The sequence below is a fragment of the Nannobrachium achirus genome (assembly GCF_963921795.1).
Source record: "Nannobrachium achirus genome assembly, chromosome: 2".
Classification (NCBI taxonomy): Eukaryota; Metazoa; Chordata; class Actinopteri; order Myctophiformes; family Myctophidae; genus Nannobrachium; species Nannobrachium achirus.
In genome coordinates, this window is record NC_137811.1 from 62568673 (window position 1) to 62591362 (window position 22690).

At 45.3% G+C, this 22690-nt stretch overlaps 1 protein-coding gene across 1 annotated transcript in view; it reads left to right on the forward strand.

Annotated features, from left to right (window-relative positions):
- Positions 1-13444, forward strand: part of c1s.2 (complement component 1, s subcomponent .2) — a 31767-nt gene extending 18323 nt beyond the window's left edge. Inside the window, exons 18-24 of the mRNA XM_080743297.1 lie at positions 8176-8294; positions 8492-8570; positions 9234-9374; positions 9979-10053; positions 10814-11016; positions 11348-11565; positions 12194-13444. Coding sequence (XP_080599423.1) covers positions 8176-8294; positions 8492-8570; positions 9234-9374; positions 9979-10053; positions 10814-11016; positions 11348-11565; positions 12194-12557 — 1199 coding nt within the window. The 3' untranslated portion in view covers positions 12558-13444. The remainder of the gene's footprint in view (positions 1-8175; positions 8295-8491; positions 8571-9233; positions 9375-9978; positions 10054-10813; positions 11017-11347; positions 11566-12193) is intronic.
- Positions 13445-22690: the final 9246 nt, after the last annotated feature.

The following is a 22690-nucleotide window of genomic DNA, read 5'->3' on the forward strand; positions in this document are numbered from 1 at the left end:
AACCACGAGGACGCCTGCGAGGAGCTCGTGGACGCCATTATCCACGTGTAGTGGCAGCTGTACGAATGCTGTGAACTACCCACCGACCGAGTCTGCCTTGTCTACAATGATGCGGAAAGTGTGGAAAAGTGCAACTGTGCATGACGAACTGGGATGCTTTTGACGGTACTTATGTGGGCAATGCTAAAGTTGCTACATGCTATGCTCACTTGCTAAAGCTAAGACTTGTTGTGCTAACGCAAGCAGAAGACGTCATTGTGCTAAAGTTGCTATGCTCACTTGCTAAAGGCTAAAACTTGTTGTGCTAATGGGCGGGCCCTAAGTGACGTCATCGCGGCCATTTCGAGGCCAGGAGGAAGGCGTGGTGCGCTGAAGAGTGACGTCGTCGTCGCCATTTTGTTTGTGGTAAAGGCTCAAGTGGAAACCCTATAATTGTTCATTGTTCATACTATTTGTGGCAAAGACTTCAATCATAAAGTGGAGAGAAAGCCCTACGGTTGTAAATGTAGCAAAGACTTCAATCATAAAGTGGAGAGAAGCCCTACGGTTGTAAATGTAGCAAAGACTCAATCAGAACAATCAGAAAGTGGAGAGAAAGCTCCACGGTTGTACATTGTAGCAAAGGCTTCGATCACAAAGTGGAGTAATCAAGTTTGGTGCGCATTGACTTTTATTGACTTTTGAACTACTCTTGCCTATTAATAAGTGTCCTAGACTTAAGGAACAAGGAACAAAGTGACACTATGGCAACTACAGAAGACTTAAGGTTGAAGCGCACTAACATTCAGAGGGAATTCACCAAGTGTGCAAGCAGGATTCTGAGAGGGTTTGATGCGCTCAGTGTGGACGCGCTAGCAGATGAACAAACAAAGCTTACATCATATCATGAGGCATTATGGAGTGTCACTGAGGATTATCTGGCCGTCTTGGAAGACATTCCTGATAAAGACAAGAACACTGACCATGGGGCAGAGGTGGATCGTGTGAATGTGGCAGCGGCAGGCAGCAAGACGAAGTATGATGAGGTAATGCAGAAGCTCAAAGACACATTGTGGACTGGTACAGTACTGGCCAGATACACTAAGGTGAAACTCAGATTAGATGCTGAGGTTGGGGACGCTCAGAGCCTTGAGCAAGCGGATGTTACCCAGACACAGTACGAAACAGTGCGGGATAATGTGAATGCCTGTATTGCTGAACTCGGGGGGATGGTAGACAGGTGGGCCAAATATGTCCCTAAAGAGAATGGTGCTGAGATGCAGGAGACCCTTGAAGACGTAGACCGTGCAGCGAGAAAGGTTTTGCGGACATTGAAGGGCCAAGTTCACGAAAGAGGACTCATGAGGGGAACGCCCTTGGCTGGGCGCCATAGACACTTAGGTCCACCTGCACCCGCGTTCAACCTCGCCCCGTTGACTCCTCCTCCGGTGACTGCTCCCACTGCACCGGTCAACAACAGCGTTCCAGCTCCAGGAGGAGGCAGTGTGGCGGCTCCATCAGGCAACGGGGGTTCACCGGGCAGCGCGCAGCCCCAGCAGGGTGATGGTGGGGCTGCACAACAGGCCGCTGCTGCGGTAGCCACTGCAATGCCTAGGTTCGCCATAGCACCGATGGCTCTTCCCAAGTTCAGCGGTGACAGAAGGAGCTATTTCCGTTGGAGAGAGGAATGGCTCAGGCTACAACAAATGGCTGACCCAACAGGGTCCCCAGATCTGCTGCTGTATTACCTGCGGGACAGTTTAACTGACACGGTGACCAACGAGCTCAGACTGGATTATTGTTACACCGCGCAGGATGTTTTCCGCATGTTAGACGACCGATATGGTGACGTGTCACGTATCGCTGAAGACATTGTCATGGAGTTGCAGGAGCTACCAGCAGCCCGCGCAAATCAACCAAGGGAAACGTTACACTTGATTCAGGAAGTGGAGCGAGCTGTGCTGGACTTAACTGCTTTGAGGAGCGCAGGCGCTATTAACAATCCTTTGGTGGTCCGTACGCTTGAGAGAAAATTACCACACTACCTGCTGGACCGATGGCTTGTTTATAGTTGTGACCCGGGAAATGGGGTCACGGCGTTGACTCAGTTTGACCTGTTGTTAAGGTTCCTGACTAGCCAGAAAACAATCCTGGAGCGGCATGAACAATTAGAGACCAAGCGTCCACCTCCTCCCAGCAGACCGACTGGTGACAAACCACAGGAACGGCGCGCGTACACCAGGGCCTCAGTGAGCGGGGAGGAAAGCTGCTCCTCACAAGGTTCCTGTGTGGTCTGCGGGGAAGAAGGGCACCCTGGTCTACTATATCGGTGCAAATCTTTCCGAAAGGCCAGCGTAGCTGAAAAGTGGGAGCATGCCAAAAAGACAAGGGCGTGTTTCAGGTGCCTGGACCCTACGCATAACGGAGCCTGCAAAAGGGACTTCCTATGCAGAAAAGAGGAATGCAAAAAAGGCGAGGCGCCACCTGACCATCACTACATGCTCTGCCTTAACAAAGTGCCAACGCCTGGTGACACCATCGCAAGCGTGAAGGGAGGAGCAAGAGGGGAACGCGCGGGGCCTACAGAGCAGCAGGAGGCCGCGTTGGTTGCAGCTAAGCTGACGCCAATGCAGTTGGACATCATACGCAAAGCCTTTACGAACAAGACAACAACGACTGTTTGTGCAGCTGGGGAAAGTTCGAATGACGGCCCAGTTCTCTTCATGCTACTCAACGTAGCAACTAAGCGTGGGGACTGGGTAGGGGCGTTGATTGATTTCGCATCTGATACCAATTATGTCACCCACCAGGCAGCCGAAAGACTTGGGCTGGATGGAGAGCCCGTCACGCTTATGGTGCATGGGGTGGGTGGGATGACAACGAAAATTGAGACCAAAAAGTACTCTTTGGGCCTGAAAGTGGCGACGAGAAGAGGGACATGGAGCAACCATGACATGTGTTGTTATGGGTTGGACGAGATTGCCAGGGTGGGTTTCACTGTGGGCTCTGGGCGTCTGGAGGCGTTTTTCCCAGGTGATGTCAAACCTGGCGAGCTGCAGCGCCCTGACAAGGTCGAAATTCTGATTAGTGCTAGGGAGGGCCGACTCGCTCCTCGGCGGATGAGAAGGCACGGTGACTTGGTTTTGTGGGATGGGCCTCTCGGCAAGACTGTCAGCGGAGTGCACCCTGATCTGTCGGAGGCCGTCGAGAGAGCAACCTTGACTCAAACCCTTTGCTCCCGAACCGTTAGAGTGGAGGCGGTCACTGCCGAAGTTCCCCAGCGCGGTCCGAGGCAGAGCGGTGTGATTGCTAAGACTTTGGCTACTTGCAACACCGAAGTCTTCAAGTGGCTAGAATGGGATAGCATTGGAGCCGCGTGCGACCCGAAATGTGGCGGCTGCCGATGCGGTAGATGTGCGCCTGGAGGGAAGGAGATGTCGTTGGCTGACGAGAGAGAGCTCGAGGTCATTAAGGGTGGCTTAACCTACCGACTGAAGGACACACACAGCAAGATGCCACACTGGGATGCTAGCTATCCATGGAGGGAAGATCCCTCTACGCTTCCTAACAACCGCAGAGCTGTCGAGGCCACCTTTAAGAGATCCGAAAAGCGCCTCGAAAAAGACCCTGCGTGGAAAGAAGCTTACAAAGGGCAAATGCATGACATGCTAGACAGAGGGGCTGCTGTTCTACTGTCGCAGGCTGAGATCGATAGATGGAACGGTGCTGTATGGTGGATCAACCATCTTGTCGCTCCCAACCCACACTCAGTCACCACACCAGTACGAATTGTATGGGATAGCAGCCAGGAATTCGAGGGCGTGAGTATGAACAGTATTTTGCTCAAGGGCCCGGACGTCTTGAACCCCATTCGTGCTGTGCTGCTTCTGTTCCGCGAGGGAGAGCATGCCGCCATTGGAGATATCTCCAAAATGTACAACTCTGTGTGGTTGGAGGAACGGGAAGTGCACCTTCACCGGTTCCTCTGGAGGGACTCGCCAACAGATGAGATCAGGGATTATGCCGTGGTGAGGGTCAACATGGGTGACAGGCCGGCAGGTTGCATCGCGCAGGTGGCCATGCGTGAGACAGCTTGCTTGCCTCAGTTCGGCGATCGGGTGGAAGAGAAGAATGTCATCATTTACGGTGCGTATGTTGACGACCTGTTCGCATCTCACAACGATCTTAAAAGACTGGATGAGATTCTGGAGGGGGTCACGACCATGCTGGCAGCTGGGGCGTTCCATCTGAAGCCCTGGGTGCGGTCTGGCCACAGTGGGAGGGAAGAAAAAGGACCTGCCAGGCCTGAGACATTGGTGTTGCCCAACCAGTTGCGGGAAGAAGACAGCAAGGCCTTGGGGGTGGGTTACCATGTCGGTGAAGACAGGCTCTTCATCATGGTGGGTGTCAATTTCTCCTCGAGGAAGAGGAAAATGCGGGTCGAAGAGGACCTCGCCGAAGGAGAGGTGGAGGAGAAGACGCCGGACCCTCTCACGCGCCGGATGTTACTCAGTCAGGTGGCAGGGCTCTATGACCCCATCGGTCTTGCTACACCTATGAAGCAGAAGGGTACCATTCTGGTCAGGAAGGCGTTTCAGGCGGCCGGGCAATTAGTCAAGGATACCTGGGACACACCGCTACCTGACGAGCTCCGACGGAGGGCAATTGTCCTGTTTCAGGAGTATGCACGTTTGAGTTCGGTCACCTTCCCCAGGTGTATTACACCACCCGGCTGGCTGGGTAAACCCTGGGGAGTCACATTCTCCGATGGGAGCTCAGAGTCCTATGGTGCTGTGCTGTACCTTCGCTGGGAGACTGAAAGTGGGCCCAAAGTGCGTTTAGTGGAGTCGAAGGCTAAATTGGCTCCACTAGACCAAAAAGGCGACGCCGTGAAGGCAGAAATTTGCGGTGCTGTCTTTGCCTCTCGGCTTAGAAAGTTCACGGAAAAGCATGGCCGTCTGGAGGTTGAGAGGTGGTTTCACCTAGTTGACAGCCAGACAGTGTTGGGAGCCATACAACGAGACAGTTATGGTTTCCAGACTTTCTTTGCCAACCGGGTGGGTGAGATCCAGAAAGCGGGGCCAGTGACAGATTGGTGGTGGGTCTCCGAGAAGGACAACATAGCTGACCTTGTCACCAGAGATGGGTGTTCTCCCGAACAGCTAGACGAAAACTCTGCATGGCAGAAGGGTCCAGCGTTCCTAATCAAGCCACTGGAGGAATGGCCCATAAAGTCCGCTGCAGAGGTAGCTGCTGCGTCGAGGGAAGAAGTGAGGACGTTACAACGAAAGGCGTTCACCGCAGTCATTACCAGAGCCCAAGCATTACGACAACACCAGGGTAACGACAAAGTTGCTTCACAAGTCAACGATGGAGGGTCGTCGGCAGTTGACGGTACTGGGCCTACACCAGAACCGGACATGGGATCTGCGACTACAGTACATGACGACGAAGTGCAGAAGCTGTGGGGCGTGGAGCTTGTGGATCAAGTGGACTTGACGAAAAGTCACTCCCTGTCGTTCCTCTGTGGGGTTATAGGCTATGTCCGCAGATTCCTCTATATGTTGCGCAGCAAACCCAACCATCGTGTACAACGAGGGACTATTCTGTTGGTCAAGGAGCGAGAGGCAGCGTTCCTGGAATTGTGTCTTGCTGCCCAAACAGGCGTGTCCTTTCCAACCACTACCCTGAATCGTTTGGTGGTGGGGAAAGATCAAGCTACAGGCTTGTGGATGTGCCGCGGTCGCATCCAGTCCGCTGGCAAGAACAGCGGCATTCCCCTGGTTCCGTATGGTGAGCGTCTTGGCACCCTCCTTGCCGTGGAAGCTCACTCCATTAACCACGAGGGAGTTGCTGGAACACTCCTGCGGGTCAGGAGAAAGGCTTGGATTGTGCAGGGACCGCGAGTTGTACGCGGTGTGATCGACAAATGTGTGGAGTGCCGGAAGAGGAGAGCCCTATTAAGCTCTCAAGTGATGGGTGATCTACCTGTGGAGCGTACAAACCCAGCACGTCCATTCGAATACACTGCGTTGGATTTGTTCGGGCCATATACCGTTAGGGACTCGGTGAGGAATCGCGTAAAGAAGAAGGTCTGGGGTGTGGTTTTCAGCTGTATGGCCTCCCGGGCCATTCACGCGGACTTGGTCGTTGACCTGTCGACAGAGGGCTTTCTCCAGACCTTCCAGCGATTCACTGCTCTGAGGGGCCATCCACGCAAACTATGGTCTGATTCGGGGACCAATTTCGTGGGAGCAAGACCTGCACTGGAGGACCTCTACGCATTCCTCGGCTGGTACCGACTGGGCATGGAAATTCAGCCCAGCAGACTCACCGCACCGCAACGGGGCAGCGGAAGCAGCTGTCCGCATCATAAAGAGAGCTCTGAGCAGCGTGGGGAAAACGGAAGACTTGACGACATTGGAATTCCAAACTCTTCTCTTCCTCGCTGCCAACCTCTCTAACGAGAGACCGATTGGTGCCCGCACCCAGCTCCAGGAGGAGTCCGTAGACATCATCAATCCCAACTCTCTTCTGTTAGGTCGAGTGGACCCCGTGGGAGATACCCAGGGTTTTGACTTCCCTGCATATCCTTTCAGTAGGCTCCGAGCAGTTCAACAGGAAGTAGATAAGTTCTGGAAGAGATGGTGTCAGCTGGCAGGCCCCCACCTGTTCGTTAGGCAGAAGTGGCACGCTCTATCCCGGAACGTGGCTGTCGGTGACGTGGTGTGGGTAGCGGACCAGAACGCCCTGCGGGGTAAATTCCGGCTGGGTCGCGTTGTGGAAGCAGTGCCAGATGGTCGGGGTGTCGTCAGAGACGTCAAGGTCCAGACATGTCCGTGTGCACCCATCAGCTGGTCCCAGGTGAAGAAGGACGAGGTGTCGTGGCAGTCAACCATCCTTCATCGCGACGTTCGGAGGCTGGTGGTCCTCATTCCGGTGGAAGATCAACCTTAGGTTGATAAGTCCTCATGAAGGGTACCCAGAAGAAAAAAATACTTTTGTGTGCTTTGACTTTGTAGTTAGTGGGTATCCCTGAGGGCGCTGAGTGGTTAGAGGGCAAATCCAACACTCAGTTAGGAGTTAGACGGTGGTGCCGACCTCCTTAAGTAGGGTTAAGGTTACTTCATTTCAGCTATATTTAACCACCTTAATCTTTTGTGTGCAAAACATTTCAAGTGCCTGCGTGGACAAATTTGTTCGTATTTTTCTGTATATTTTCATAGTTAGGACTTATTGAAGTTACAGCTAACTAGTTACTTTTGTTACTTTATCATATTCTCATATTATGCATATTCGCTACAGTATGTGTGGCCTGTTTGTTTACTACACAGCCCAAGTGGGAGGTGTGGAACTTTCGCCCAGGGTTGAGATAATGCATGGGGAGTTGCTACCATCTAGCGTCTAAAAGAAGTCATGCATACACGTTCTACAGGGGCTTATGCGCATGCGTCAATACTTTGTAATTCAGTGTGAAGAAAGGTTTGGAGGACGGTGGATGGGAACTGTAAAATAACCTGACAACTGACCTACAGTCAACATGAACAAAGGATAGCTTTCATGCTACTTATGCGCAGATTGGCAATTTATTTTACTTCTTTCTTACTCCAGTTTAACTCAGGGTTTATTCGTGCGTGTGTTTTGTGTGTGAATGCGTGCGTGCAAGGCATAAAGACTTAAGACACGTCACTTTGTTTGTGAATCATTTATTGTAGGACATAACCGTCGAGTGGTTTCATGCCTAAACCACTGACCACCAAGCCTCCCTTACGGAGGGATACTCACACTCCCAAGATAGGAAGAAATAGCCCTATTTCGGTAAAATTCCGTACACTGTAGTTACTTTTAACAGAGACGGCGAGGGAAAATACCTGCCTCAAAGTGTGTTTATCTTCCGCTCTGCAGCAGCTCTGAGCTCTGTCACTACACGTGCCATTTCTTATACTTTTGTTGGTCATTGGTTCAATATTTAGTTGGTTTCTGTCCGACAGCGATGATATTTATTTTATATGCAAGATATATGAATATTTCCTATGTAAAACGTGCATTATGAACAAACCTACAGCTACAGCACATTGCAATTAGTTGGAGACTGGGGCTGACCTACATATACTGTAGCTGAGATGGGGTTGTAGTTGTGATGTACTGAAACTGTTGACATGGTCTGTTGATGTATTATTCTGTTTTGATTCCCAGGGGTGCAGTGTCCATCTCCCAGTAGTGTGACTAATGGCAGGGTCACTCCTGTCTTCACTGAATATTTGTACAGAGACTACATCCAAGTGCGCTGTGACCAAGGATACAAGCTTATGATGGTTAGATGGAACAGTTTTATCCTATCTCACTTATTCTGTGACGCATTCCACTGCCTTTTGCGATGATGTATTTTTTTTTTATGAATTAGATTAGATATGCTAGGGAGGGAGGTTACATGACAGTCCAGGATGGTGTCTTGACCTTTGAAAACAACAGTGTTCGTTCAATTTGTTCTTTATTGAACCCCCATCTACAGGATGGACAGGAGATCCAGAGTTTCTCTTCCATGTGTAAAAGCAATGGACAGTGGCACCTCTCTCTCCCAGAATGCCACAGTGAGTCACACGTTTTAAGATCAGTTTTTAAACCAATGGCGTTTTATTGTAGCGGACAGTGAAGAATCGCAGCCAGCATACTGTACATGTAACTTTGCAAGTAAATACTTTGTTTTAAGATTTACAGCACGTATGTATACTTCTTTTTTTTAACAACTTGACTCACATGTCCTATGTTGGTTGCGTAGTAGGCTTTATACTGGTTACCTTACCATGCTTTGCACTTTGTAAAATAAATACTGAGACTACGATATGAGTGGAAGTTGGCAGTTGTGGAATTGGGCAAAGGTGGGTGGCTGTACAGTGGGCGTGACCAGAGGTGTAGTTGAGCCACTTTTGCAGAGTGTACTTTGTAGACTGATACTGACTGTTGGCGAGACAAACAAACAAATAAATAACCAAACTCATTACATTAGTTTTGCATTGCTTTGTGGTTCAATCACTGTTACACAACACACACATTAATCACTGTTAAAGGGTATCTGGTGGTTGCTTCGGGAATAGAGTTTTCTCTTTCACTTACAATACAGCCTGATTTTCCCACAGACAGGATTTGAAATCTCAACCAACGTCTAAACATAATGCAAGGCTGCCACTTAACAATGACTTCAAGGCACACATTTTCCTCTGCCAGCGTAATGTTGTGGTGTTTTGTTTTCACAGTACTAGATTGTGGCCATCCTGAAGGGCCACTGAATGGAGGCATTACCTTCCTGTCTGGCTCTGAGAATCAGTATGGCTCAGTCATTCAGTACCACTGTAACGAACCTTTCTACACACTCCCTGATGTAGTGAGATACAATGGTGAGATACTTCAATGATGTTGAGAAATGTCATTACCAAACCATAAGAAATGTGATTACTTAAATTAATATCAGCTGTAGATTTGTGAAACATGCATTGTTTTTTTGGCATGACCTTCCTCAGGTTGTCTGAGATATTATGTCAGCTCGAAGTTTTGTCTAGTCTTCTACAACAGGGGTTCCCAAACTTTTTTGGCTCAGGTCACCCCTACAAATATTTTTTCATTCAAGGCACTATATATTATATATTATATTCATAATTTTAATTCCAAGCAACTTATATTTATGGCATATTTTAGTGATTATGTTGTGAGGAAAACGTTGATATAATAGCCATTTTGGTTAAACTGAAAATAACTTTGTACTTCAAGTTTAAAATGACACTAAATATTTTTTTACTTAAAAAATATTTTGTTTCATATCAAATAAATTCCAAATATTATAAAATATTTGTCACGGCACCCCAGGGTGCCCCGTCACCCACTTTGAAAACCCCTGTTCTACAAACCTGTCACCAACAGTACTCAGATTTGCAAAGCAATTCCTGTACACAGGTCCCAATCCTGAAAAAAAACATTTCCCTTTTTGTTTTCCTCTGTGTTCAGCAAACTACACATGTGCGGCAGACAGAAAATGGACAGGCGACCATGGTTTACCAGTTATTCCACCGTGTATACCAGGTATAAAACAAGTGTTTGTTGAAGCCGAAAACCTGTGCTTTGCAGCTAGTGATGAATGATTCCTTAAAGCAGAAAAGGTGATATTAGTAACATCAAAGGGAACAGATTCTAGTCTTAGTAAAATGGTTCTGGAATAACATATGTCATAAAGCAAGGACTTGAATTGTCTACCACTGATGATTAGTGGTCCGAGATGCAGGGCCAACATTCCTGCGCAACCAGTTTACCAGTTAACTGGTAAACAGTTACCCCGAAAATAGCACAGCCTCACTTTCCAATCATTAGCTATCGATAGTAAGTTACTACAGTATGTGCAATTTGTGCATAAAGCTGCACCAATCACAGTTCCGTGGTGAATCTCCACTAAACAGGCTGGCTGCTTGTGGGCATGTTGACTATTGTGATGATATTCTATATACTGTATAAATCAATTGGCCAAATGAAAATAGTTATCTTTATAAATACCTATTTGAGTGCTTGAAAATACAAACACTTTTGAGGGAGACATTCATAAATTCTAGATACTGTACATACATAAAGGAAATACAGTTACCCTGTTCTAGACAGGGTGGCCCAAGCTAAACAATCTCAGATTTAATTCTTTTGCCCTTGACCAACATGATGAGGCACCTGAGCCAGGAATGATTCAATTGAAAACAAACACAGTTTACTTTAACTTTTGCTAGATAAAGAGGGTTTCTGCTCATATCACTTTGAACCCCAGATCTTCACACACTTGTACCTTCCCTTCCCCATCCAGTTTGCGGCAAACCCACAAATATGATAGGCATAACAGGAAAGATCATCAGGGGTCACACTGCTCCACCCAACACCATCCCCTGGCAGGTGATGCTCAATGCGAATGGTGATGGTGGTGGAATAGTGATTGGAGACCGCTGGGTTATGACTGCAGCTCATAATCTGAACCATGATGGCACAACTGTGGAAAAAGGCATTTTAAAGGTAAGTTTATCAGCAATCAACTGACCATGTGCTGCAACAATTGGTGTCTATTGCCTGTATTCAATTCATCAACCATTCATTATGGGTGCCAGCACGATTAATAGCAAAACTCACCCACAATAACATTTATGTTGCAAATCAAAATCTAGCGCAGTGGGGTTATCGTCACTGGGGAGCTTCAAAGTGATTTCCAATTTGGTGCCCTATAAGTCTTTTATCACAGGCATGTACATACTAATTGATCCACATTTTATGTCTGCATAGATTATTTTGCAGTAGATTTAATTTGTTTGCAGTAGATTTAATCTAATCTATTGCTTTATTATTACAGGTTTTCATGGGAAATAACAATGCTAAGGCATACATAAATCAAAGGCCTGCTGCTGTGGAATCCCTCCATGTTCACCCTGAGTACAACAACCCCCATGACTCAAACTTTGACAATGATATTGCCTTGATCAAACTACAAGAGCCCATCACCTTTAACTCTACCATCATGCCGATATGTCTGCCAAAAGAGGACTCCATATACCAGATTGGCGTGATGGGGTAAACACCGTCCGTTAGACCTTCTGCCTGTATTATTTGGGGCATTCCAACCAAAAACAAAACTACACTCACTTACATATACCCCAAACCATCCTGCACTTACTAATTTTGTCTTTGGAGTTGATCAATTGAGTTGGTTCTTCAAATTATGTCAATGGGAGTCTGGGAGAACAATTAGACATATTTCATCAGGTTAATGCAGCTCAGTGAAATGATGAAAATACTGCTAGCAGCCTCACTGAGATTCTGCACCCATTTCAGATGTATCAGCCCATTAAATTGTCTGAAGCCCTGGATATAATGTAGGCCTACCACTGTGAGACATGGATTTTAAATCACTTGATTGCTTCATATACTTAGGCTATATTGGGAGGTCCAAATCAAAGCAAGGCATTATACAAACCAAATGTAAAACTAGAAACTGGTATGAAAATGACAAATTAATCACACTGAAACCTGAGACAAAATAGCCTACAATTCAGATACTGAGATACTTCTTGAAGCTACAAGGTGGTTATTAGACTTAGCCGAGCATTGCTAACATTATTGTTTGATTAAAGAAAGGATGCATAGACCAAACTCAACTAACAAAGCATGTTCATATAATAATTCCATTTCTCCTGCACAGGCTGATATCTGGGTTTGGTGTTACGAAGATCAATAACAACTTAATGATGACCGACCACCTGAAGTATGCACGCGTTCCTTTGCAAGACCCGGAGACGTGCAATAACTTCGTTGACCTGGCGAGGAGAAGCCAGGCTGTATCACATTACACAGTTAACATGTTCTGTGCTGGGTTCCATCAAGCAAGGGATGATTCTTGCCAAGGAGACAGCGGCGGAGCCCTTGCACTGCAGGATGATGGACGCTTCTGGGCTGCAGGGATTATCAGCTGGGGGATCGGCTGTGGAGTGCCTGGCAGATATGGAGTTTACACCAAAGTGGTCAATTACCTGGGCTGGATCAATAAGACCATGCAAGAGAACTGAATGATATAGAACAGTTACAGTGGTTCTCAAACTTTGAAATGTGAAGGTCTCCCCTTAACTTTGACAGTGTACAGATGGAACCAAATGGGACCGCCAGGGTCCATTTAGTTCCATTCTGTACACTGTCAAAGTTACAGACTTGTAAGGGTCAATTTAGACCCCCATAAAGGAACCTATTGAGTCCCATGAAATCTACTGAACCACTGATATAGAATAAAGGCAAATCATTAGGCTATAAATGTATCTACTGTATGGTACTCTTCTCTGTGTTCTACTGCTCTCTCTCTCTCTCTCTCTCTCTCTCTCTCTCTCTCTCTCTCTCTCTCTCTCTCTCTCTCTCTCTCTATAACATTAAAATGTCTCATGTTTTATGCTAGTGTGTGTGAATCATTTTTTAATTCTTTATCTTTTATTTGATTAGGCATGCATTTCTACTTTTTGGATTTATACACTTTTGCTATAACACATTTATGTAACTAACAACATTACAAAGAAATTGGATAATTAATAGTATTCTTCCGTTCTACACACCCCTTTTTAATTTATTTTCCCCACAGTATTTTCCACTGTGCAATTAACAAAACGCTTTAAGTTCAGACGAAACAATCATGAATGTTCAAATGTTTGTATGTTACCAATAGCATAGGCTAGGCTAATCTACACCAATGTATAATGTTAGGCAGATCAGATGTCTCCTGTCAGAATTGAATGGAGATAATCATGAAAGGCTTTCATTCCTGAGGTGGAAAAACATGTTTTCTGGGAAGTTTAAAGTGTTTTAATAAGTGGTGCAATATCAAATAGGTTACTTTATTTAAAACAGAAATAACATATTGCAGAATTGTACCCATCTCGTGGAATAACCAGATTAAATAAGTATTCAAGTCCATTCAGTGTTGGAATCATAATCAATCCAGTGTAAGGCGTTAATGTGTGTGACACCGCCACCTCCTGTCCATAATAATGTAGCCTACTACAATAATGAACTATCTTGTGCACGATTTTCCAATATTAAAACTGTAGCCTTTGTGTGCCTAATCTGCCTATCTTATTACTTTAATTAGAGAGTGCAATCTGAATTAATCTGCATTTTAAACATTTTATTTTCTATTGCCAGTGTGATCATTGATCAATTCTAGACCTGAATACAGGACGGTCATACCGTCCTGTATTCAGGGCTAGATCAATTCAAACTCTCATTAATCTTTTCTATTGCTAGCAGACCACTTCTCATAAACAAACAGGGTTGCCAATGCCAACCCTCCTGAAACGGGCAGGAGTCTCCTGAATTTCTCCTGATTTTGGTATAAAACTCCCAAAATTCAACAGAAAACAGGAAATTACATCTACAGTATATGTTCAAAATGTTCTGGGAGATCCCCCGCTTAGGGGGTGTGTGGGACTGGGAAGTCCATGCAATCATATAGAGATATTCACTATAGTGATGGTGGTTATTACACATGGGTAGATTGCTTCAGTTATCAAATCAACTTCTGTACGCCTACTTTTTGCGTTTTAATGGCTGAAAATGTACCCATCATGGCATCATTATATTTCCAATGCGAGTAAGCAAGCCTTCGCGTCGTCATTTCGCGCCGCTCCCGGGCGGACCCGGGCCAGGTTTGAATGCAGCATCCTCGTTCAAACCTGGCCAATTTGAAAAAATCCACCAGTTTTGCCTCCTCGGAGGAAATGGCACAGGATTTCATCGAGGAGGAATGGAGGTGGAGGAATCGAGGAAGGAAAGCGTCGATGTTGTCCGCAGACACGGAAATGTTTGGGGTAGGCGTAGGCCTATTTGATTTTGGGACTCACTTACAGGCTGTCCGTCCGTCAGTCAGTCAGTCCGTCCGTCACACGTCACACTTTTGCCCTGCTCATATCTCCGCAACTGTTGCCCGATCCATGCCAAATTTTGCCAAAATTCTCACATGCCCCTCTTCTAGCGCCACCATGAGGCCCATTCTTGCAAAACACATTTTTGGACACTGCTCCTACAATTTTTGCCCTAAAATCACGCAAATTGATACACATGTAGGCCTATGTCTACACTCATCTCTTCAACATGGATCTGTCACCTTTAGCGCCACCTTGAGGCGATTTCTTATAACACTTTTCTGGACACTACTCCTACACATTTGGCCCTAAAATCACGCAAATCGCTACACAGTATGTCTACACTCATGTCATCAACATGGATCTGTCCCATATAGCGCCCCCATCAGGCCGCTTTTTTCAAACACATTTTTGGACACTACTCCTACAAATTTTGCCCTAAAATCACGAAAATCGGTACACCCCACATTCTCTGAGCCAACCAAAACTATACATTGTCCACACAACTAGGAACCGTGTAACTGTGTATACATGTGACCTGACGGTCGCTTATCTCCCGATTAGGGAGTCTTACTGGTATATAAACCAGTGGTTCCCATGCAAACTTCGGATGTATTTTTTTAAAGTTAAATATCTCCCAAACTACAAAACATTTCAAAGTAAAATCACAATTTAAAAATTGTACCTTGAGCATATGGGACTTGAACCTGGCTGTCTGAAACCTGCCTGTAGCAGGGACAACAACCACTCAAGCAACCACACCATTGAGCCAAGGCACCTTGACATGTATCTCAACATGTATCTCCCCTGGTACTTTTGAGTCTTTCTCTTGTATTTAGACTTGAAAAGATCAAAGTTCTCTATATGAACTGTGGGAGGACTGGGGTTTGAACGTGGAACCTCTGAACTGAGAGTCTGATCATTAGACCACTACACCATTTCTCACTGGAAATACTGTATGGTGCTTTTGAGTAGGGCTAATTATTTTGTATTTTAACCTTGAAAAGGTCCAAGTAATACAGCAATGATCTGTGGAGAGGACTGGGATTTGAACATGGAAGCTCTGAACTGAGACTGATCATCAGTCCGCCACACCATATGGCACTCCAGATTTCTTCAGGTGCTTTTGAATTATTTTTTTGTATTTTAATCTTGAAAATGTCAAAGTACAACAGAAATGTATATATGAGGACTAAGATTTGAACATGGAACCTCAGCACTGAGAGTCTGATCTTTAGACTACTGGACCATCTCCCACTACAGAACTCTTCAGGTGCTTTTGAAGAATTATTTTTTATTTAAACACTGATGGCTCATTTAAATTTTACTCATTGACAATGCATTGGGCGCTTAAAGCTAAATATTTCAAAAACTATAAATTATTTCAAAGTAAAAATCTCAAGCATGCATGTCCACAGTAAGGTGGAATTTGTGAATTGTGAATCAAGTTGCTAGGTTAAAGTATGAAGGAAAAGCGAGGTGCCAAAGCTTTCAGATTTAAGTTTAATATCAAATCTATCTATAAATGCGAGAAGTCTCTGTCTGTAATCCGCGTATCTCGAGAACCGTTCGTCCCACGGGCTTCAGATTCGGCACGCGCGTTCCCCGCCGCCGCACGGAGTGCAGTGCCGGGCCTCGACCCGACTCGCGGTTTTCCGAAACCGGCGCAAAACGTTCGGAATCTCCTTATGCGGAGCTGATTGTTGACATCACCGAAACCGGCGCAAAACGTTCGGAATCTCCTTATGCGGAGCTGATTGTTGACATCAGGCTGTTCCGGAGGAAATCGGCGCAAGCGCTGACTCATTGTGACATCACATCTGAGATCACGTACGCCACATGAGTCAACAAAAAATGCCATGGTTACGTATTCTGATGTTCCTATATGGGCATAAAAGGACACAGGCAAACATATGGTCAAAACGGCTCTTATGACAACAGGTATAATGGGGTTTGCATTAAAGGGTGGGGACAGGCAAACAGATGGTCAAAACGGGTCCTACAGCGATCTCCATATATGGACATAAAATGGACGTAGACAGACAGATATCCCCATATATAGGCATAAATGGACACACGCAAACAGATGGTCAAAACAGATCCTATGACAACAGGTATAATGGGGTTTGCATTAAAGGGCGGGGCATTCATCCCCTATTTACATTGTTCCCGAGTTGGCCAGGGCGCCGACTTCGGGCGGCCGAGCTTCTAGTATCTCTTAAATATCTCAAAAACTACAAAACATTTGAAAATAAAACGCTCAAGCATGTGTGTCCACAGTAAGGTGAATTATAAAAAGTATGAATGGACTTTCATGGACACTTGGACCTATAGACCAGGGCCAGGGGGTCAACCTGAGACCTGTTTCCCAGACGGACTCAAGTCTTTACCCATTCACCTATGGTCCCCAATCCGTTATAGCCTACATTATATTATTATTTACTTCACTATATCATCTAATTTGATCATGCGACATAGGGCACATAGGTCAGTGTGTACATTTTATTGCACCCTAGTTAATACTCTACAACATAACATCACAGTAATTGTACCTTGGCTTAGATCATTTTTCATTACATAAATTATGTTGGGATATTCAATTCACTACTACTCCACATTTGCTGTTTTATATTTAATGATAGAAAAACTCAAATAAACTATTTAAATGCTGATATAGGACCGATTCAAATGACTAGATTTGAAAAATATATATATTAAGAGTTGAAAAATGACATTGAAAAACTGATCACAAATTAACTGATTTACATGAAACTATTGAGAAATTAAAATAGGAATTGGGAATGTACCGGTACATCCAAAGCTCAAACACTGTATTCCCCTCATGAGCTGAAGCCCTTGATGGCTATAGTATTTGATGTTATGCTTTTGAAACTTATATTATCCTAGATAAAGTACTATGTTCTATCCGTCTGTCTTTCAATGTTATATGAGATACTTAAAAGTGTGGTTCCTGTGGAAATAAGCCTCGGCTTTTTAGGATCTCCTTTTAGTTGACCTTGTACCAGTGATTTGTACCATCATGAAACTGTACTTTTTTCTATTGCAAACTTCTAATAAATTCTTCAATCAATCAATCAATAGGGGCCTGGTACCAAATATAGTCTTTCCAGACTCCCTACAGATGTCAGTGTGTCGTTGAAGGGACATTAACTTGCCTTTTTACCTGCGTTGGCACTTTAAAGTATAGTTCAGTCCGGAAACAGCCAAAACCAGAATTCCCTGCAAGGCAGAACCAAGACAGTGGTGGACATGTGGCGCACACATGCAGTATCAGACAAAAGATCGGCTATAAGAACTGAATTGTGCCACTGACAAAGAGTTGCCTGATGATGACATGATGACACATGCAGGCTCTGATCTCCACAAGACAACAACAAAGAGAGACACCTAACAGCAGAAATACACAAGGCACCATATTTAAATTAACAAAAGGGATTTTATAGTATAGAATAGTATCGCAGAGATAATAGCCTAAAATAAGAGGGGTCCTTGAAATTGAAAACGTTTCAGAATGACTGGAAATAGATTTACCACCATCCGTGGTTGTAGAATCCAAACAGACGTCCAGCATTGTGGTTTCCAAACTTACTTACTTAGACTAAAGGTGGTTGCACACTGCTGCGTTTTTCGTTGCGAAATGCGTTTTTCAGGGCAAGGAGAGAGAGAGAGATAGAGAGAGCAAGGGACCGAGTGGTACACGAAACGGGCGGCAGTGTGCAAACGTGATTGACATAACGTGAGGTTGATTTTTTTATTTGCGTGCTCCGAAATTCACTCCGATATTCGGCCCGAAAAACGCAGCAATGTGCAACCACCTTTAGTCCTCCCGTTCCTATTGGAACATTGGGCGACAAGTCCTCTCCATTTGCTCCGGTCCCTGGCGACCCTTCGTGCTCCAAGCCAGCTGACTCCCATCTCTCTCAGGTCTTCCTAAAAAGGGCCATTTATAGTTACGTATGGTTGGTTGGTATGGTATGGTTGATAGCTGTCTATCTCCACGTCTTCTTTGACCTCCCTCTCTTCCTCTTTCCACCCTCTGGCATCCAGTCCATTGCCACACTTGCCGGTCTCTCTCTTGGCAGTCGGAGTATGTGTCCCGTATTTTCCTTCTCCTATCGGAGAGGATGTCCGACAGGGGTTGCACCCCTGCCATTCTCGTCACCTCTTTATTGGTGATGTGGTCTCTCCATGAGATCCTCAAGATGGATCTGAGGCACCGTCTGTGGAAGACATCCAACTTGTTGGTGATGATGGCTGTCTTCATCCAGGTCTCACAGGCGTAGGTCGCTGTTGGGATGACCACTGACATGTAAAGGCGTAGCTTTGTGGCCGTAGTGATGGCTTAAGACGACCAGATGTTTCGGAGATGTTGGAACACTCCTGCAGCTTTGCCAATTCTCGTCCATACATCTTTCTCCACGTCTCCTGTGCTTGAGATGTTACTTCCAAGATAAGTGAAGTTCTCAACATACTCCATGTCATGTTCACCTAAAGTGAGTGGTGGAAGGTTTTGATCCTGTCTAACGGTCATGGCCTTGGTCTTCTCTTGGCTTATCCGTAGACCGACCTTTTCTCCGTGCCTATAGAGATTGTTGGTCATTTCTTGGAGCGTAATGTGTGTATGACTGATAAGAGCCAAGTCGTCCGCAAAGTCCAAGTCGGCCAGTCTGCCCTCTCTCCACTTGATGCCCAAATTTGCACCGATGACAGTCTTCCTCATCACAAAGTCTATGACCAATGACATTATGAAAAGCAAGGGTGACAGGATGCAACCCTGTCTTACACCGGTCACAATGTGAAAATCGGTAGTTGTGCCGTTGACGGTCTTGACTCGGCAAGTGGAGTTGTGGTACAGGGCCCTGAAGATGTTGACGTATTTAGTTGGTACACCATACAGCTGGACAATCTGCCACAGTGATTCTCGGTAGATGCTATCGAAAGCTTTTTTGAAGTCGATGTAGTTTATCATAAGGGGAGTCTGAAGTTCTTGGCACTGCTCTATGATGTTTCTAAGAGTGAAGATTTGCTCGGAGCAGGACCTTCCCAGCCAGCTTGCTCTTCCCTTAGGATGTTATCCACCTCCTCTTTAAGGCGTTGGAGCAATACACTACAGAATACCTTGCCAGGGATAGACAGCAGTGTGATGCCCCGCCAGTTGTTACAATCTGTGAGGTTTCCCTTCTTCGGCAGCGTCACAATGACCCCACTTCTCCAGTCGGCAGGAACCTCTTCAGCATGCCAAATCAGGTTAAACAGACGGGTGAGGCTTTCCACAACAACATCTTGACCGTGCTTCAACAATTCAGCAGCTTGTTGTTTTTAAGGCTCTTTATTGCTTTGGCAACCTCAGTCCCGGTTATCTCTTCTGAGGTAACGTTCAGAGTTGAAGCTGGTGTTTCTGGGTCACATCTGAAGAGCGTGGAAGGCGCTGGCTGGTTAAGAACCTCTCTGAAATGTTCCACCCACCTTGCCTCCTGTTCTTCGTGTCTTAGCAGTGCCGTGCCATCCTTGCTCCTGATTGGCACCAAACTTAATAGAAGATCAATCCATAGATTGGTGGCAGGGGACAGCAGAAGTCCTGGACTCATAGGAGGAGTGGAGTAGGAGTAGGAGTCTAGAAGCTTCCTCTGCTTTCATTAACTCCTGCAATGACTGGAGGTGTCTGGTGGTGCACGATGAACGATGAAGTGAACACTGAGTGTTTGGTAGTCCTTGCTGAGCATCATCTGTAGAAAAGATGTCAATAATAATATGTTTATTAACAACATAGTGATGCCAGGGATCCATGTATAAGAGAATGATCACAGCACTCACGCTGTGTCCCTCACATACCTTTATTTAATTTTACTTGAAACGTTAACAGGCAACAGGCTGTTCAAATGGACACGTTTCGGATCAATGCTGCCCTTTCATCATCAGATGCCCCCTCACCATTCAGACTCTATAAGAAACTGTCAACAGAAACACTCTTCATCTTCTTCTACCTGGAGGTAAGCAACAAATACACAAGCATGTTCATGTACGGAAACACTTAACCACTTGAACTGTAGCATCACTATTCTGGGAAAGTCATTATAGGCAAACATTGGGTGAAAATGGCTAATCTACAAGCTAACAATGCATTCCATTTGCAAGATGTTGTAAGCTTGTAGATCAGCTATTTTCAGTGAGGAGATTTGATGGCTCCCCGGGACCCCAGTCAACGAAGGATATTATAGGGTTTAAGTGGTTATTAAGCCTTAATCGTACAAATTGTGAAAATGCCATGGCCTGTTCACTTTCAACCTGCCTATTTTGGTTGATGTCATAGTAAAAGTAAAAAAAAATGTAAACACAAAATTACTGGCTCAGGCTGATCAGGAGAGAAAAGCATGACGTTTGAATGAATAAGCATTGACTGAGATTCAGAACCAACCCGGACCCAATTGACCATAATAAAACATGGACTTGAACTATTGTTGGGTATTTTCAGTTTGTGTAGACCCGTGAAGATCTCTACTGAATATACAGTAGGCCTAAATGTGCACCGTGAAAACAGAACCTGACCTTTAGTACCAATGGTTCATTGTGGCACAGAATAACTATTGATATACCATGTCCTTCATGTATTATTTTACCATGTGAACCTGAGCGATATATTTGCATTATAACTTATAAATAGTATACATTTTGTCGGTGACAAAAGTTGATGGGTAATTTTGTTTTTATTCCTGAGGTGGGAATCCTGTTTTCTGTAGTTTTAACTGATGCAATATCAAATGGCTTACTTTATCTGAAAACATTGCACCCTGACCCATCTCATGGGAAACCATGCAATTTGCATTACGTGAACCAGGGTTAACTGCAAAAAGTGAGGCGTTTGATTGATTGATTGATTGAAGGCTTTATTAGAAGTTTGCATAGGAAAATGTACAGATTCATGACGGTACAGTTCACTGGTACAAGGTCTACTAAAAGGAGATCCATGAAAAGACTAAGCTTATTTCAACAGGAAACCATTTAAGTATCTCATATAACATTGAATGACAGACAAATAGAACACAGTACTATGCAGTAGATATGTAAAGAAAAAGGGGAAAAAAAAGAAAAGAAAACAGTAAATCTAAACAAACAGTAAGTATATACAAGGAATATACAGTAAATCTAAACAAACAGTAAGTATATACAAGGAATATACAAGTATACAAGTATATACAAGGAAGGGGCAGGGAGGGTAGGGTTGGGCTAGGTATTTTACCAGTTGCGAACGGCTGCTGCCTGTAAGTGGTTTTTCAGGGCAATTTTAAAGGATGCTAGTGATCCACACTCCTTTATGGCCTTCGGTAAGGCATTCCACATTTTTGTGGTATAGCAGAAGAACGAGTTCGACCCTTTCTTTGAGTTGACTCTGGGTTGAACGTGATCTGTGGCACTGCCTCTGGTGTTGTAATTATGGACATCCTTAACGTTTATAAAGTATTTTGACAGGTACTTGGGTATCATAGTGGTGTAGTGTATCTTGTACACCAGGCCCATTGCAAGTTGCTGTACTCTGTCATCTACTCTGAGCCACCCCACTCTTAACTGGTGAGTAGCGGTGAGGTGAGTCTGATAGGGAAGGTTAAGCAGGACCCTAATTCGTTTATTTTGGGCTGTTTGGAGTTTAGTTTTAAGGGCTTGTGGGGCGTCACGATACCATACGTGGACTCCGTAGTCAAAGAGGGGCTGGATTATTGCACCAGCTATGGTCTTCAGTGTGTTGAAGTTGACCATTGGGGCGATCCTCTGTAGGAAACGAGTTCGTTGGTTGATTTTTTGTATTACTTTTGAAGTCATCTTTTCGCTGGAAAGATTAGCTTCAAGGATACATCCTAAGTAAGAGATTTCGTTTTTTCGTGTTATGACCTTGTCACCCACTTTGATTGTGAAGTCATCTACCTTTTTGAGGTTATGATTTGATCCAAAGAGGATGGACTCAGTTTTTCCCAGGTGAATTGATAATTTGTTGTCGTTAAGCCATGTGCAGATCTTACTCAGTTCAGAGTTAAGTGTCTTTTCAACCTGCAAGTGGTCCTTGCCCGAGACTAGGAGAGCCGAGTCATCCGCGAACAGGAACAGGTTGCAGTCGCAAGCAGATGCCATGTCGTTCACGTATATTAGGAACAACAGAGGTCCCAGTATGCTACCTTGAGGAACACCACAGCTTACTGGGAGGGGGGGGGGACAGGGTTCCGTTAATCTCCACCACCTGTTCCCTCCCCACCAGGTAAGATTGCATCCAGCTCACTGCTGCGCTG